The sequence below is a fragment of the Cylas formicarius genome, unplaced genomic scaffold (assembly GCF_029955315.1).
Source record: "Cylas formicarius isolate icCylForm1 unplaced genomic scaffold, icCylForm1.1 PGA_scaffold_7__23_contigs__length_41026272, whole genome shotgun sequence".
Lineage (NCBI taxonomy): Eukaryota > Metazoa > Arthropoda > Insecta > Coleoptera > Brentidae > Cylas > Cylas formicarius.
In genome coordinates this window covers 25,952,431-25,954,528 of record NW_026844352.1, presented here as the reverse complement: position 1 = coordinate 25,954,528, position 2,098 = coordinate 25,952,431, and the positions used below count along the sequence as shown (strand labels likewise).

The following is a 2,098-nucleotide window of genomic DNA, read 5'->3' as shown; positions in this document are numbered from 1 at the left end:
CAGCTTAAATGATGCAAAACAAAATATAACCAAATAAGTAGAGAAAAACAACTCCAATATTTAATCGGGCCTCCTTCTTTGTCGATAACGCCTTGTAGTCATCTGGTATTGATTCAATTAATTTTCTAGTATACTCCGGGAAAATTGTATTCCATACTTCTGTAATTTTTACTTTTAATTCATTCTTGTTAGATATTGGGGCACTATTTACTTTGTTTTTAATGTCAACCACAAATTTTCAATTACATTGAAGTCTGGTGGCTAGGCTGGTGTCTTAATAACATTTGGGCAATTATAATCTAACCAACTGCGGACCCGAAAGGACATCTGCTTTGGAAAATGTATTTTAAAATGTCAAACTAAACAAAAAATAATTACAGCAATAAATAAATTTCAAACTGATAAGTTTTGACCCCAGTTATTATTTTTGCATCATTGAAACTGTTGACGTTGATGGACATTTATTTACCATTTTGGCTATGTCTCTTTGGTTGTATACATTTCTGTGATGAGTAATAATTAAATTTGTCTCAGAAATGGTAGTCCGACGACTCATTTTTAAAATAATTCGTTTTACTGGGCGCAAATGTTTTTTTTAATGTCAAACTCAACAAAAAAAAATTGCAGCAATTAATAAATTTCAAACTGATAAGTTTTGACCCCGGTTATTATTTTTGCATCATTTAAACTGTGACGTTGATATTGCATACACTTTAATTAATTCTTTATTGTTAACTAAGTAAGGTATAATTAAGACAAAAAGTAATTCACGCTTTTTTAGAAGGGTCTTTACTAACTTAATCTCAAAAAGTTGTTTTTTAACAAATAAATAAAGAAACATCCACACCAGTTAGTTTTTCTTATAGCGACTGCATCATTTAAGCTGGGAGTCACTGTATATTAGCCAAAACCCATTCCTATACATCTTTAAAAGGAAAATTAATTCTACCAAAACTGTGAATTCGTCCCCTGTTAATAGATTAGGTTTCTGATGAACATAATTCTGTTTATTCCACAATCTTAAGAACCTAAAAGCGTGCTTGAGTTTTAGAAACCTTTTACACTTGTTACATCGACATTTGGATGCTCTAAGTCGATATGTCAAATCGATATAAACTCGATTAAGATCATCCTTCGCTGTCTTAATTTGTCAATTTAGTTACGTAACATCCTGTATACTTATTTTGGCACATGTTCTGTCGATGTAACATTTCGATGTCGCTTTGAAAAATTTGTGTTGCACATTAGCTTCAACATGTCAGGTTTGTTTCCAAATCTTTTCCGTGGAAAAAAATACCATAAATGTCCTCCACCACCGTCAAGAACAGCTACTCCGTTGCGCAAAGACGGGGGATATCTCTTCTACAAAAAAATTTTCTATTTCGTAGGTGAGCGTTACTGATTTTTACCATTCCGTAACATACTTTTTAGACTCTATCCATTATTCGTTTTTGCAGCCTTTCCGGTGATAATCGGCTTGTCAGCAAAGAACTACATAGAAAGGAAGACGTGTAAACCAGAACGACCACCTTTCATACCATACGAGTACCTGAGACGTCGAACTAAACGATTTCCTTGGGGAGACGGACAACGAAGTTTGTTCCACAATCCTAGAGTAAATGCTTTACCTGACGGGTACGAAATTGAGGACGACGAAGGAAAAAATTGTTAGAGATATAAAACTGTTAATATAAAAAGACTGCAATAGTAATTCATATTTAACAGACTTAACAGATTTTTGTTTTTTTTTTCGCTATTGTTCCTACAGCAACCAACTTTTTCGTTAATTGGTTTATTTCCTAATATCTATAATTCAAATTTATATTTAATTGTCCTTTAAAGCATAATCTTACCTGACTTCTAGTCCCTAATGGCAGGCAATCTAATACTCATACTCAAATTAAGATATTACATAAAAGCTTTTGATAGCGAATTCTTGAATGAAGTAATATTAGTCATAAAGCTGTTATCTTCTCTCAAATCATCTTAACACACTACCGTAACTCAAAAAAGAGCAATCAAACTAGCTTTATCAGAATTTTTTTCTGCATCGCAGTACCGGAGGATACGAATTTTTATTTTGAATATGTAAAAGTTT

The 2,098-nt window shown here is 32.4% G+C and overlaps 1 protein-coding gene across 1 annotated transcript; it reads left to right on the top strand.

Annotated features, from left to right (window-relative positions):
• Positions 1 to 1,194: 1,194 nt before the first annotated feature.
• On the top strand, positions 1,195 to 1,697 carry LOC132705329 (cytochrome c oxidase subunit 6A1, mitochondrial-like). Its single transcript, XM_060675858.1, has 2 exons — positions 1,195 to 1,388; positions 1,458 to 1,697. The coding sequence occupies exons 1-2, from the start codon at positions 1,256 to 1,258 to the stop codon at positions 1,670 to 1,672; spliced, it is 348 nt and encodes a 115-aa protein (XP_060531841.1). The 5' UTR covers positions 1,195 to 1,255; the 3' UTR covers positions 1,673 to 1,697.
• The last annotated feature ends 401 nt before the right edge of the window (positions 1,698 to 2,098 follow it).

Bases quoted from the DNA above. Each gene is read 5' to 3' on its own strand.
- LOC132705329 (XM_060675858.1), top strand. From the start codon at position 1,256: ATGTCAGGTTTGTTTCCAAATCTTTTCCGTGGAAAAAAATACCATAAA. The intron at 1,389-1,457 runs GTGAGCGTTACT...TCGTTTTTGCAG, and splicing joins AAAAATTTTCTATTTCGTAG to CCTTTCCGGTGATAATCGGC.